The sequence below is a fragment of the Candoia aspera genome, chromosome 1 (assembly GCF_035149785.1).
Source record: "Candoia aspera isolate rCanAsp1 chromosome 1, rCanAsp1.hap2, whole genome shotgun sequence".
Classification (NCBI taxonomy): Eukaryota; Metazoa; Chordata; class Lepidosauria; order Squamata; family Boidae; genus Candoia; species Candoia aspera.
In genome coordinates, this window is record NC_086153.1 from 189038889 (window position 1) to 189051273 (window position 12385).

Here is a 12385-nt window from a genome sequence, read left to right on the forward strand (position 1 = left end):
TATGAAAGATCAAATAATGTGTAAACTGAGATTCCAGAATTGCTGCCCAACATATTACTGCTATCTAAGGAGAGGTGAACAGTGTCTAAAATTTCTGGAATTCCCTGCTCCAAAGAGGTCTATCTGTTGCTAATGTTCTAATGTATTATATTTTATATTTCTGTAAACAGCCATGGAACCTTTGTTAAAATGAGAAAGCTAGCTCTTTTATACATGACTAGTTTCATGAGAAAAATGCATAACTCAGGTGATTATATTACAAGCAGATTAATTTCAGTTATGTGATTTATATCTTGTAGAAGAGCCAGAAATATTTATTGAAGTTAAAGCACAAGATTTGCTTTCTTGTCGTACTGGCACCACAATCAAAATCCCAGCAATTATTAAAGGACGCCCAGTTCCCAAAGTAGTTTGGGAATTTGAAGGAGATGCAAAGAAGGCAGTAAAGGTCAGTAAAACAAACCAACACAGTTTCAAAATTCGAACTCTATTTATTTAGATATCTTTAGATATTTACTGTTTTCTCTTTTATTTAAAGGATGGACATAATATACCAGAAGATGCTACGGTAAGAAATAATTTATATTTGAATTCATTTTTTATTTCAGTTTAAATGCATTTAAATTTATACATCACTATATTCACTATTCCTAAGAGTTAACCTCTTTATTTTTTAAATAATTTGTAAGTGCGTTCATTTTAATTTTGTCTACATAGGTGGAATCAACTGATACCAGTTCAGTAATTACTATTCCTGAGTGTAACAGAGGTCATTCTGGAAAATATAGTATTACAGCAAAAAATAAAGCAGGACAGAAAACTGTCAATGTGAGGGTGAATGTTCTCGGTAAGTTTATTGAATCTTATTTTTTTTGCACCAGTGTTCCAATACTGTGGTTTAAATAAAGCTAAATAATTAATTCTGTGGCATTTTCACATTGATAGATGTTCCTGGGCCACCAAAAGACCTGAAAGTAAGTGATATCACAAGATGCAACTGTAAACTTTCATGGAAAATGCCAGATAACGATGGTGGAGACAGAATCAGAAATTATATAATAGAGAAGAGAACTGTTGAAGGGAAAGCCTGGACAAAGGTTAATGCAAACTGTGCCGGAACATCATTGCTTATTCCTGATCTCATAGCTGGACAACAATATTTCTTCCGTGTACGGGCAGAAAACCGCTTGGGTGTTGGTCCACCAGCAGATACAATTCAAAGAACCACAGCAAGAGATCCAATCCGTGAGTTAAATCCAAGTGAAAAAATCGCTTTTATTAGGATAGTATAATGTTTAGCAGTGCTTACTCTGTTCTGCTTGTTTCTTTTTTTAAAAGAACCTCCTGATCCACCAGTCAAACTCAAGATTGGTCTTGTAACCAAGAACACCGTCGATTTGACATGGAAACCTCCAAAGAATGATGGTGGTGCTCCTGTGACCCATTACAATATCGAGTGCCTTCGTTGGGATCGTACAGGTGAAGGCAAGGAAGCCTGGCGCCAGTGCAATAAACGTGATGTGGAAGAAACAAAGTTTACAGTTGAGGACCTTAAAGAAGGAGACGAATATGAATTCAGAGTGAAAGCAGTAAATGAAGCAGGTCCTAGCAGACCATCAGCTACAGTTGGACCTATTGAGGTCAAAGATCAGACATGTAAGTATCATCATCATCATCATCATCATTTATTTCAGCCACTGATCAACAAAAGTTACATCCAATGCTAAAGTTAAAGCCATCCCATTGTGCCAAAAGTCTAATCTACATACTGTAAGAATAACTAAAATTTAAGTTGCCAGCAGAAATTTAAAGACAAAATACCAATACCATTAAGATTAGAAATATAATTAGGATTACAAAATCAACTATGAATGCAGTGCTATATAAATCTATGCAATTGGTATGCTGTTATATAAAAATATATGTAATGCTAAAAATGACTAAGTATCCATAGTATGAATCGCTAACACAGAACATAAAGTCACAAAATCACTAAAATCTACAGGTATTTCAAAACTGAATATTAATGGGGTGACTGTAAAACTATGATACAGAAATTTACAGAGAACATAAAAAGGGATGGCATGGAATCTAAAGACTAAAATCTAAAATACCCCCTCCCCCAAAAAATTATGGGCATTGTTTTAATTGTTCTAATAACTCCAGTGACTAAGGGTGTGAATTATGGTTAATGGGTGTAACAAAACATATAAAATAAAACTAATTATGCCAGTTACTATTACTGACCATTTGTAGGCAAAGTTTACACATAATATAATGGCATTTTGCTACATTTTAGGAAATAAAGTATTGAGAAGCATTCAGAAGTCTTGCACTTCAGTATACAGGTGAAAACATTTTTACCTCCATATCCTTTGTATTGATAGAATAATTTTTGCTTGGTTTGGTTTGTAGGTCCTCCATCTGTTGAACTCAGAGAGTTTATGGAGGTAGAAGAAGGAACAGATATTAACATTGTAGCTAAAGTGAAGGGTGTGCCTTTCCCTACATTGTCTTGGGCTAAAGCTCCTCCAAAGAGACCAGATGACAAACTACCAGTGGTGTACGATCAACATGTCAATAAAATTGTGGGTGAGGACACTTGCACGTTGGTGATACAACAGTCTCGCAGAAAGGATACAGGCTTGTACACCATAACTGCTGTCAATAATTTTGGAACAGATTCAAAGGAGATGAGACTAAATGTTCTAGGTAAATATTAATAACTTTTAGTTTTGACAGTCTAATTTACTGTTCATTATTTAATGTTATAATTTGCTTCACTTAATATTTTATCAAATATTTTTCAGGTCGCCCTGGACCACCAGAAGGGCCCATTAAATTTGAATCTATTTCAGCTGACCAGATGACCTTGTCTTGGCTGCCTCCAAAAGATGATGGTGGCTCTAAGATAACAAACTATGTTATTCAAAAAAGAGAAGCAAACAGAAGGACATGGATCAATGTTACCAATGAGCCTAAGGAATGCATTTTCACAGTTCCCAAGCTGGTTGAAGGCCATCAATATATCTTCCGCATAATGGCACAAAATAAATATGGCATTGGGGAGCCTCTTGATAGCGAACCTGAAACAGCAAGGAATCTTTTCAGTAAGCACAGAATTGTTTCAAATAGATTTATCTAGAAAACAGAACTGAAAAGGAATCAGATTAACTACCATGATAGTTACAAAATAACTCTGTATAGTAATTGTATTTATAATAATTATTAAAAGTCTTCAAATGAATTTTAATTTTATGTCATCTCTCAATTTTGAATTGTGTTTATTGTAAGTATTCCATTCTGGATATCCTCTTTTTCTAGCTATATCATTAAAAGAACACACTAAATTCCCTGAATTAGAGCCCAAATACTTTACTTTGCATCCTTAAGCACAGTGCTGGGACAAAGAAAATCCTATTTCTTCCAGCACTAGGAATCACCCATGCTGCTCTTGGGATCTGCTGAACTATCCCATGCGAAATGATGGCACTTGGCAGAGTGTGCAATCATTATATCGTGTCATCATTACGACCCTTGTAGTTTTGAGAGGCCAAATTAAAAAATGTGCTCCCCTGATAGCTGATAGGTTGCTGATGTTTCATTAAATAGGAGAATTTGAGAGATGTGAGCTAGAGCTAGATATCCCAGTCCCTCTTATTTCTCGGCTACAGTAGGCTAGAACTTCCACAAAAAAGGGACAGTTCTATGTTGCAAGTTAAAGATGCAGTGAAAGTCCAAAAAGACAGCTCTAAGAAAAAGCTGCAGAGGGTCATGCAAAACTGAGCACCAGCACTTTATTTTACAATCTATGTATCTTTTTTCCTAGCTGTTCCTGGAATTTGTGACAAACCAACAGTAAGCAGCATCACACATGACTCAATGACTGTCAACTGGGAGGAGCCAGAATATGATGGAGGCTCCCCTGTGACAGGTTACTGGCTGGAACGCAAAGAAACCACTGGAAAGAGATGGACAAGAGTCAACCGTGACCCCATTAAGCCTATGACACTTGGCGTTTCTTACAAAGTAACTGGCCTCATTGAAGGTTCAGATTATCAGTTCCGTGTATATGCTATTAATGCTGCTGGAGTTGGTCCACCAAGCATGCCTTCTGATCCAGCCACAGCAAGGGACCCAATTGGTGAGTGGCTTCAATTGCTTTTTATTTCATGAGAAAAGAGGGAAAGAAAGGCATTACCAAACAGCAGGCAGTAGATGTTTATTACAAATCAATATTCCTATGTCTGATAATGTTTTTCAGCTCCACCTGGCCCTCCAATTCCAAAGGTCACTGACTGGACAAAATCATCAGTTGATCTTGAGTGGTCTCCACCATTAAAAGATGGTGGCTCTAAAGTTACTGGTTACCTTGTTGAATTCAAAGAGGAAGGGAAGGAAGAGTGGGAAAAGGTAGGTAATGAGATGCCATGAAAATTTATTTCTGAAACATTATGACAGGGCTTGTTAATTGGACATATCCAGGAAGTAATGATGAGCACTGAGCTCCATCCTTCAAGGTGTCTCTGCTTCATCAGCCTGGCCTCACAGCAGCAGGATCATTGCTTTAGGAGCAAGAGTAAGGAAGAAATAAAAGAGAAAAGGCAAAAGGCCTTTGTGTCTGACAACACCAGCTGAACTGAAAAGGGCTGAGAAGAAATAGAAGAGGGGAAGACAATTATGCCTGTACTTAGACATACTGGCTAGGTTACATTGGCTACATTACAAGATGGTTCTGTACCAAAATATTAATCAAACCAATCATTGGCAAAAGTGCTAGGAGTTAGAAAAATAAGTCTCTAATTTTAGAATTACTAGCTATGACTAGCATCACTTTTATAAATGCCATTTCTCATACAAATCATCTCAATGTCTAGAATAAGACTGTACTCAAAAAAATAATGGAGCATGCTTGAAGTGCAATGCATACTTAGCTCTCTTTAGAATGTAGATTAGTGACACCTGTGGAGAAACTACGTGTACATTTTGCCTCAGAATTTAATTTAGACAAGTTACCCACATATTTTACTGATTTGGTAGATTACCGTGTCTCAGAGATAAAGACAGTTCTTTTGTCTTTTATTCATCTTTTATTATTTTTTCCTGATTCATAACTTCACAAGGCAATTGCTATATATGAAACGTGGCTGCCAATATTAGCACACACTCATATTTGTTTCCATTATGATTGTTTTAGTTGTTCTGTCCTGCAGGAAATATGTTCATTGACTCTACATTATATTTTATTTTCAGGCAAAAGATAAAGAAATAAGAGGAACCAAGTTTGTTCTGGCAGGATTAAAAGAAGGAGCCTTCTACAGATTTAGAGTCAGAGCAATCAATGCTGCTGGTATTGGAGAGCCTGGAGAAGTTACTGACATTATTGAAATAAAGGACAGAATAGGTACTTCTTAGCATAAAATATTCTCTTTTTTGCTTGAAAGGGTAAAATATTGGAAACCTACCTTGTTTATCTTATAGGACATCCCATCTACCCAGAGTTTACTTATGAATTGGGACGTAGCTGAGTAAATGGAGGGAGGTACATTGCTGAAAAAGGTGGATGCCTTGGAAGATTAGGGTGAAAATCATCCATTGATTGGGAGGGGCTGTCTTCCTGATGAATTTAACTTTTAACTTTTTCTTTCTTTTGCACGTAATTACTTCATTCCATAATTGCCTACCTTTTTCTTCCCTTCCCACCACAGCTGGCTCTTCCCCATACTCTGCCCCCCCCCCGTCTTCTTCACCATTTCTGGGAAGAAAAGAGTTGTATGTTTTAATGGGTAGTATGTTTCAGTGTATGAGGATGATTTGAGAGAGAATTGTTAATTAACTGTAATTAATCATTATTCATTCAATTAAGGGTCTTTTGTCTTGCCCATGCCCTTTTTTAGAGTATTACTTCTTGTGATAGCACATGCGCACATGCACATATACACACAGAGATATATGTACATACATGCACACGTATACAAATGTGTCATATGCACGTATTTATGATCTTCCGAATTAGTTTTATTTGTTGAACAGGTGAGGAAATTGGGCATTGTACAGGATTTTTGTATTTGCTTATACCGTTTTTCCTATCTACTCCGTTTTCCTTTTGGAAAGGTATGGTATATGAACATGCATTCTTTCTTTCTACAGTGCCTCCTGATCTTCAGTTGGATGCCCACGTGAAAGACAGAATCGTTGTTCATGCTGGTGGGGTAATCCGCATTATAGCGTACGTCTCAGGAAAGCCACCTCCAACAGTTACTTGGAGTAGGGATGAAAGACCTCTGCCAGAAGAAGCTAAAATTGAGGAAACTGCTATCAGTTCCTCTATGGTCATAAAGAACTGTAAGAGGAGTCACCAGGGTATCTATACCCTCCTTGCTAAAAATGCAGGTGGAGAAAGAAAGAAGACTATTATTGTTGATGTGCTAGGTAAGCTGTGAAAGATGAATATCTATATCTCACTATTTTTGAGGATCTTGGGGTTTTGTGGTAAATGTTCATCCTGAATACATTTTTCTTTTATTTTTCTTAACAGATGTACCTGGCCCAGTTGGAGTTCCATTCCTTACAGAAAACCTAACCAATGACTCTTGCAAACTTACATGGTTTTCTCCAGAAGATGATGGAGGTTCAGCTATTACCAACTACATCATTGAAAAGCGTGAAGCAGATCGCAGAGCTTGGACACCAGTGTCCTATACTGTCACCAGACAAAATGCGACTGTGCAGGGACTGATTGAGGGCAAAGCATACTTCTTCCGCATTGCACCGGAGAATATCATTGGCATGGGCCCCTTTGTAGAGACGACAAAGGAGCTTATAATCAGAGATCCAATCAGTATGTGTATTTTTATCCATAGAGATTGCAACAAAAATGCTCTTAGGAAATGTGCTTAATACGATGTATATGTTTCTTTCTAGCTGTGCCAGAGAGGCCTGAGGATCTGGAGGTAAAAGCAGTAACTAAGGATTCTGTTACACTGACTTGGAACCCACCAAAGTATAACGGTGGCTCTGATATAACTATGTATGTTTTGGAAAGCCGACTCATTGGAAAGGATAAATTTACTAGAGTTACAAAAGAGAAAATGCTTGATCGGAAATACACCGTGGAAGGATTGAAAGAGGGCGACACTTATGAGTATCGCGTGAGCGCTTGCAATATTGTGGGACAAGGCAAACCTTCATTTTGTACAAAACCCATCACATGCAAGGATGAAGTTGGTAGGTTTGATCTCTGGAACCCAGCCCACTAGCATGCACTGTTTGACTTGTGGCATTTTAAACATTTTGCTGATTTTTCTTTTCTTTTTCTTAAACAATATTTTTAGCTCCTCCACAACTTGAGCTTGATATCAGAGAAAAGCTCACAGTCCGCGTAGGAGAAGCATTCAGTCTGACTGGCCGTTATTCAGGCAAGCCAACACCAAAGGTTACTTGGTACAAAGATGACATTACAGTGAAAGAAGACAAACGAACCAAGATCCAGACTACTCCAACTACAATTTGCTTGGGAGTATTAAAATCTGTCCGTGAAGATTCAGGCAAATATTCTGTTGTTGTAGAAAACAGTTCAGGATCAAGAAAAGGATTATGTCACGTTACTGTTGTTGGTAAGTCCTGTTCTAGGACCGGGTTTATTTGCATGGAAGGTCCAGATAAGAGCTGATTGAGTAGCTCTTTGAATTATACCTGTTCTTTGAATTATAGCTGAGTTATAGCAGCTATAATTGCAGGGAATGTAATTATAATCATAGGGAATGTAAATTCCCGTTTGTCTTGAAAGATGAGCTGACCATAAGGTGCCTCTGCCAATTCCCTTTTCTGAGCAGGACCCACAGTAAAAGAGTCATGTTTTTTATGAGATAGGTGGCTATCTAAATATGCTAAATAAAATAAAATAAATGAAATGAAATACATAAACAAACAAACAAACAAACAGTACCAGTCCTCAAAAGATGTGTGGTCATGGCAGAGGATGCAGGGGCATGCGGAACAAGGAAACCCTGCTGCTCTAACAGTGTTGTCCTGATGTATCTTTGGATCCTAACCCAATTAGGGTTTGAATGTTTTTGGTTTTTTTACTACAACTAACAATGACCTACAGAAAGTAAAAGCAGTATGGAAGAGGAGGTTCATTCCAAACAGTATAGTGGCCACTTTAGAAACCAAGTTGTTACGTTAACAGGAGGGGAAAGTTGGTCTAATACTTCTCAGTTAACTGATAACTAAGTTATAGACTAATATTAAAATATATAAGAATAGGATTCCCTGTGAAAGGAACTCCATCTCTGCATTTTTTCTGGACTGGAAAGACTGAAGGAGCTGATTGTACCCAGTACAGAGAAATAGCATTACCTTATTTCAACAAAAAGTCATACCAGTGTTTTGCAGTGGGGCCACCTGGCCTTTGGAGTAGAGGTTTCGTGTACCATTTGGCAGAGTAAGCAAAAAGATTCCCAAATGAGCAGGAGAAAACTGATTTTTAAGTAAGCTTTTATCTAGAATACAGAGTTCAGAAAGTACTTACATTTTAGAAATTAATTTCTTGTTCATGCCTCTTTGGTAGTTACTTCTTGGTGCACAATTTTAGAATTGCTGCTGTCTACAGAGACTCTGCAAACAAGTACACCTAAGCAATATTTACTGTTTCCAAACACTGTCTTACTGGACCATGAGGTTACATGTTTCAGTTCTAATTCCCAAGTGATTGAATCTGCTTTCCCTAAAATAGTAAAATACAGCTGATGTAGACATAACTTAACCCTGTTAAAAATAAGTAGGTTTAGTAAGTTGGGAGAGAGAAAAGAATTACACATTTCATCTGCTAACAGAAAACAAATTGACAATATATTTAGCTTTATCAACTGTACCACATGTTGGGAATCAGCCAATTAGCCCTGTTTATCTTTCTTTAGGTGTTGTCAAATTTGTGCATTTTTATTTGAATTGTTTGTGTATGTTTATAGTTATATTTATATGCTTTTCAACAGACCGTCCTTCACCTCCAGTGGGCCCTGTCATTTTTGATGAAGTACATAAAGACCACTTTGTTATTTCCTGGAAACCTCCCTTGGATGATGGTGGCAGTCCAATTACAAATTATATTATTGAAAAGAAAGATGCCCACAGAGATCTCTGGATGCCAGTCACATCAGCAAGCGTCAAAACAACATGCAAAGTCCCTAAATTACTGGAGGGAAGAGAATATGTTGTCCGAATTTATGCTGAAAATCTGTATGGCATAAGCGATCCACTGCTATCTGATGAAATGAAGGCCAAGGATCGTTTTAGTATGTTGCCTATTTTCTAATCTATTTTAATTTTTTACCTGCCACATTCCTACTTTTCATATATCATATTTCTATTGTTCTATAAATGGGTTTAAAATGTAATATTTTTTTTCAGGTGTTCCTGATGCACCAGAGCAGCCAATCATTAAGGGTGTCACCAAAGATTCTGCATTAGTTACCTGGAACAGACCACGAGATGGAGGAAAACCAATAACCACTTACATACTTGAAAAGAAGGAAACAATGTCTAATAGATGGGCAAGAGTCACCCAAGAACCTATTTATCCAGATACCCAATTTAGGGTAACTGATCTTCTTGAAGGCTGTGAATATGAATTCCGGGTTTCAGCAGAAAATGAAATTGGTATTGGTGACCCAAGCCCCCCATCAAAACCAGTCTTTGCTAAAGATCCAATTGGTATGTTTTAGAACACTTTCTTACCTGCTCTTCTTTGAGTCAGTATTTTCAAACACATTTTCTCTTTTTCGTAATTGCGGTTGTTGTTGTTTTTAACAGTTAAGCCAAGTCCTCCAATTAATCCAGAAGCCGTGGATAAAACCAAAAATTCAGTTGATTTGTCCTGGCAACCACCACGTCATGATGGAGGAGGGAAGATTATAGGCTATCTTATCGAGTACCAAAAGGTTGGAGATGAGGAATGGAAGAAAGCCAATTATACTGCAGATTCTTGCCCTGATACAAAGTATAGTGTAACTGGCCTCACTGAAGGTACTAAATACAAATTCAGAGTCATGGCAGTTAATGCAGCAGGTGAATCAGAGCCAGCCTATGTTCGTGATCCAGTGGAAGTCAAGGACAGACTTGGTAAGCAGAATATTAAATTTTATTCATTTTAAATGACTGACTTGGATGCTTTCTGAACATGAAATCTTTTTTCAGAGCCTCCAGAGTTAATCTTGGATGCTAATATGGCACGGGAACAACATATTAAAGCTGGAACTACACTGAGACTCAGTGCTGTAATTAAAGGAATTCCATTCCCAAAAGTTACTTGGAAGAAAGAAGATAAGGATGTTTCTACAAAAGCAGATATTGAAATTACAGGAGTTGGTAGTAAGCTGGAAATTCGTAATGCTGCCCATGAAGATGGAGGAATTTACTCCCTTACTGTGGAGAATCCTCTTGGATCAAAGACTGTTTCAGTAAAAGTCGTTGTGCTAGGTAATTGTGCTAATATTTCAATTGTTACTGGGAAATAAAATACATCAAAGATAAGCAGCATGAGCAAGTAGTGAAATAGGAAAGAATATTGAACTGTTCCATCTCGTTTTCATGACCCTTTGCAGATCTGGGGATGAAAAGTTCACAGGACAATTCACCTATATCTGCTAGTCTAGGTGGCCTTTTTTTATTTAAGGGAGTTTTGTTCCAGCAAAAAAGCACAGATGATGTAATATCTGTCTGAAAGGTAGAAGATCCCCTGTGCAAGCACCGAGTCATGTCTGACCCTTTGGGCGGACGCCACTTTCACAACGTTCCCTTGGCAGACTATAGAGTGGGGTGGTTTGCCATTGCCTTCCCCAGTCGTCACCTTCCCCAGCAAGCTGGCTACTCATTTTACTGACCTCGGAAGGATGGAAGGCTGATTATCTGTCTACTCTATCATAATATCTGTCTACTCTATCATAATAATATGGATTATTAAATATATCAAACTAATTTCAATGAATAATTGTTCCTTATTAATATTTTTTTCCAGATAAGCCTGGGCCTCCTAGGGATCTTCAAGTGAGTGAAGTTAGAAAAGATTCTTGTTACCTGACTTGGAAGGAACCTGAGGACAATGGTGGCTCTGTCATTACCAACTATGTTGTGGAAAGGAAGGATGTTGCTTCTGCTCAGTGGTTACCAATATCCTCCTCTTCTAAGAAACACAGTCTGTTGGCGAAATACCTTATGGAAGGCACTCAGTATCTCTTCCGTGTTGCTGCTGAGAATCAGTATGGACGAGGACCTTTTGTTGAAACTCACAAGCCAATTAAGGCTTTAGATCCACTTTGTAAGCATATTTCAGTTATTTTTTTGTTCATACAAAATGCTGGTTATGCTATAATATTAATCTATGTAATAAGCATCTTCATATTGGCACAGACCTATAGAGTAGCTGGACTCATTGAGTCTAACCCCCTTGCAGGAATCCAGATAAAAGCACGTGGCTCTCCATACCCTGCTTGAACACATCCAGTAAAAGAGAGCTCACCACATCTCTTACTATCAGAGGTTATTCCAAACATTCAGCCAAAATATGGCTTCCTGCAACTTAAGAGCCATAGTCCATGTCCTGCACTCTGGTATGACAGAGAACAGGACTTGACTTTCTTCTGTGTCACCCTCCTTTAGGCATTTGAAAATTTCACATTTCCCCTTGGTCATCTTTTCTTAAAGATAAATATGCCCAATTTTCTTAGTTTCTCCTCATAAAACTTATTTTCACTCCATGATCATCCCTATTGCCCTCCTTTTCCTCTATTCCAGTTTCTCAGACTGTTTATTAAAGTGTGATGCCCTGAACTGGACGTGGCACTTGAAATGGGGTCAATGTAGCATATGGTGGAACTTTTGCCTTCCATGATTTGGAAAATATACATTTACAGATGCTGCTACCATTTTTCATGTTTAACACATGTTAAATGTGTGTTTTTATGTGTTTAAAAGTAGAAGTAAGATTTTACTGTCTTCTTGTGTTATAAGATCCACCTGGACCACCAAAGAACTTGCATCATGTCGATGTTGACAAGACAGAAGTCTCTCTTGTTTGGAATTGGCCTGATCGTGATGGTGGTGCTGAAATAACTGGATTTTTAGTGGAATACCAAGAAGAAGGTACAGAGGACTGGACGAAATTCAAAACAGTCCCTGTGCCAGAATGTGTTGTTACAGGCTTACAACAAGGAAAGATTTACAAATTCCGTGTGAAGGCCCAAAATATTGTGGGTCTTAGTCTCCCAGACACAACTGTACCTATTGAGTGCCAAGAAAAAATAGGTAATTTCTAGATTTATGGATATCATATATTGTATTAGTAACTATTGTTTATTTTAATTCATGGGAGAAACCATATGGTAAC

At 37.7% G+C, this 12385-nt stretch overlaps 1 protein-coding gene across 1 annotated transcript in view; it reads left to right on the forward strand.

The window, feature by feature from the left end:
* Positions 1-12385, forward strand: part of TTN (titin) — a 286118-nt gene that overhangs the window by 212909 nt on the left and 60824 nt on the right. Inside the window, exons 250-269 of the mRNA XM_063305418.1 lie at positions 300-448; positions 539-568; positions 718-847; positions 946-1245; positions 1339-1656; positions 2416-2712; positions 2811-3110; positions 3830-4144; positions 4265-4413; positions 5254-5404; positions 6151-6432; positions 6539-6841; positions 6925-7227; positions 7335-7616; positions 8997-9296; positions 9412-9714; positions 9814-10122; positions 10198-10479; positions 11018-11317; positions 12010-12303. Coding sequence (XP_063161488.1) covers positions 300-448; positions 539-568; positions 718-847; positions 946-1245; positions 1339-1656; positions 2416-2712; positions 2811-3110; positions 3830-4144; positions 4265-4413; positions 5254-5404; positions 6151-6432; positions 6539-6841; positions 6925-7227; positions 7335-7616; positions 8997-9296; positions 9412-9714; positions 9814-10122; positions 10198-10479; positions 11018-11317; positions 12010-12303 — 5097 coding nt within the window. The remainder of the gene's footprint in view (positions 1-299; positions 449-538; positions 569-717; positions 848-945; positions 1246-1338; positions 1657-2415; positions 2713-2810; positions 3111-3829; positions 4145-4264; positions 4414-5253; positions 5405-6150; positions 6433-6538; positions 6842-6924; positions 7228-7334; positions 7617-8996; positions 9297-9411; positions 9715-9813; positions 10123-10197; positions 10480-11017; positions 11318-12009; positions 12304-12385) is intronic.